At 57.2% G+C, this 1,121-nt stretch overlaps 1 protein-coding gene across 1 annotated transcript in view; it reads right to left on the bottom strand.

Moving 5' to 3' along the window:
• Window positions 1–715, bottom strand: part of DMP1 (dentin matrix acidic phosphoprotein 1) — a gene marked incomplete at its 5' end in the record, with an annotated part of 1,695 nt that extends 980 nt beyond the window's left edge. The window contains 2 exons of the mRNA XM_010297435.1: window positions 6–301; window positions 461–715. Of these exons, the coding sequence (XP_010295737.1) occupies window positions 6–301; window positions 461–715 (551 nt within the window). The remainder of the gene's footprint in view (window positions 1–5; window positions 302–460) is intronic.
• Between the last annotated feature and the right edge of the window lie 406 nt (window positions 716–1,121).

Genomic DNA, 1,121 nt, shown 5'->3' with positions numbered 1-1,121 from the left:
TGTACCGCCAGTGATCCGCTCCGATGCTCTCGCTGCTGCTACTGCTGCTGCTGTCGCCGTGCCCTCTGCCAGCCCCAGCATCCCCACGGCCAGCGTCACGGCCGTGTTCGCCTGCCCTGTCGGCACCAGCCACGTAAGTAGGACCTTCGCCCCCCTCCTCTTCCCCGTTCTCATCGAAGGTGTCGTCCCCGCTGTCATCCTCCTCGTCCAGGAGCCCGCCGGCGCCGGGGGGAAGCCCGTTGACTCCAGTGCCGTGGTGCTCTCCGTTGTCACCATCAGCAGCATCACGTGCGTCCTCCTCCTGCGGTGGTGACAAACAGAGTTGAATGCAAAGGCTTGCAGGTCACAGGCGCTACCAGCACTGCTCACCGCGCAGGCCAAGCGCTACCCTGACCGACACCAGATTTGGTGCTAAGTGCGCTTTCCTGGCAGAGAAAAACGCCCCTCGCCGCTCACTCACCAGGAAACCAAGGCTGTTCCCCTCCCGGGTACTCGCATCCTCGTGGTCCACCCAGTTCAGCTGCTGGGCCTCCCCAACTCTGCCTCCTTTGTCTCGGCCACCGTGCTTGCCCAGCTCCTCGCCCACGGTGTTCCCATCCGCCGGGTCCCCAGCAAGGGCATTGTCTCCCCTCCCTGCACTGGCAGGAGGATCTCTGCCATCTCCACCACCCAGGAGGTTGCCCAGCTTGTTGATGTAATCTTCACTTGTGGTGTCCTGGAGGCAAAACATGACACGGTGCTTTGGTTCATTAAATACCACTGCACATTTACTGCTACTGCTGCAGGATGATGTATCGCTCCTAAGCCATGCAAGTCCTCAAGCCTTTTTCATGGCTCACACCTCAACATATCACCAACCACTATTATTTGCAGACTCTTCAAAAAAAAAAAAAAAAAAAAAGCAGCCACCAACAAAAGGGCAACCCAGAAAAGCCCACACCATGATGGTTCAGAGCACAGAAACTCATTTTTCAGGACCAACACAGCAGAACTCATCAGCTGAATTGGGAATGTGCACAGGGAGGCAAGGTGAGATGAGGTGAAGCCAACCCAGCTTGAAAAGACTTAGACAGGCAAAGCTCAAAGACCAGCAGAAGTAGCAGCTCTTCCCCCAGGTGCCT

The sequence above is a fragment of the Phaethon lepturus genome, unplaced genomic scaffold (genome assembly GCF_000687285.1).
Source record: "Phaethon lepturus isolate BGI_N335 unplaced genomic scaffold, ASM68728v1 scaffold41811, whole genome shotgun sequence".
Taxonomy (NCBI): domain Eukaryota; kingdom Metazoa; phylum Chordata; class Aves; order Phaethontiformes; family Phaethontidae; genus Phaethon; species Phaethon lepturus.
Note: the sequence above shows the minus strand (reverse complement) of the source record. Positions and strands in the feature narration are given on the sequence as shown.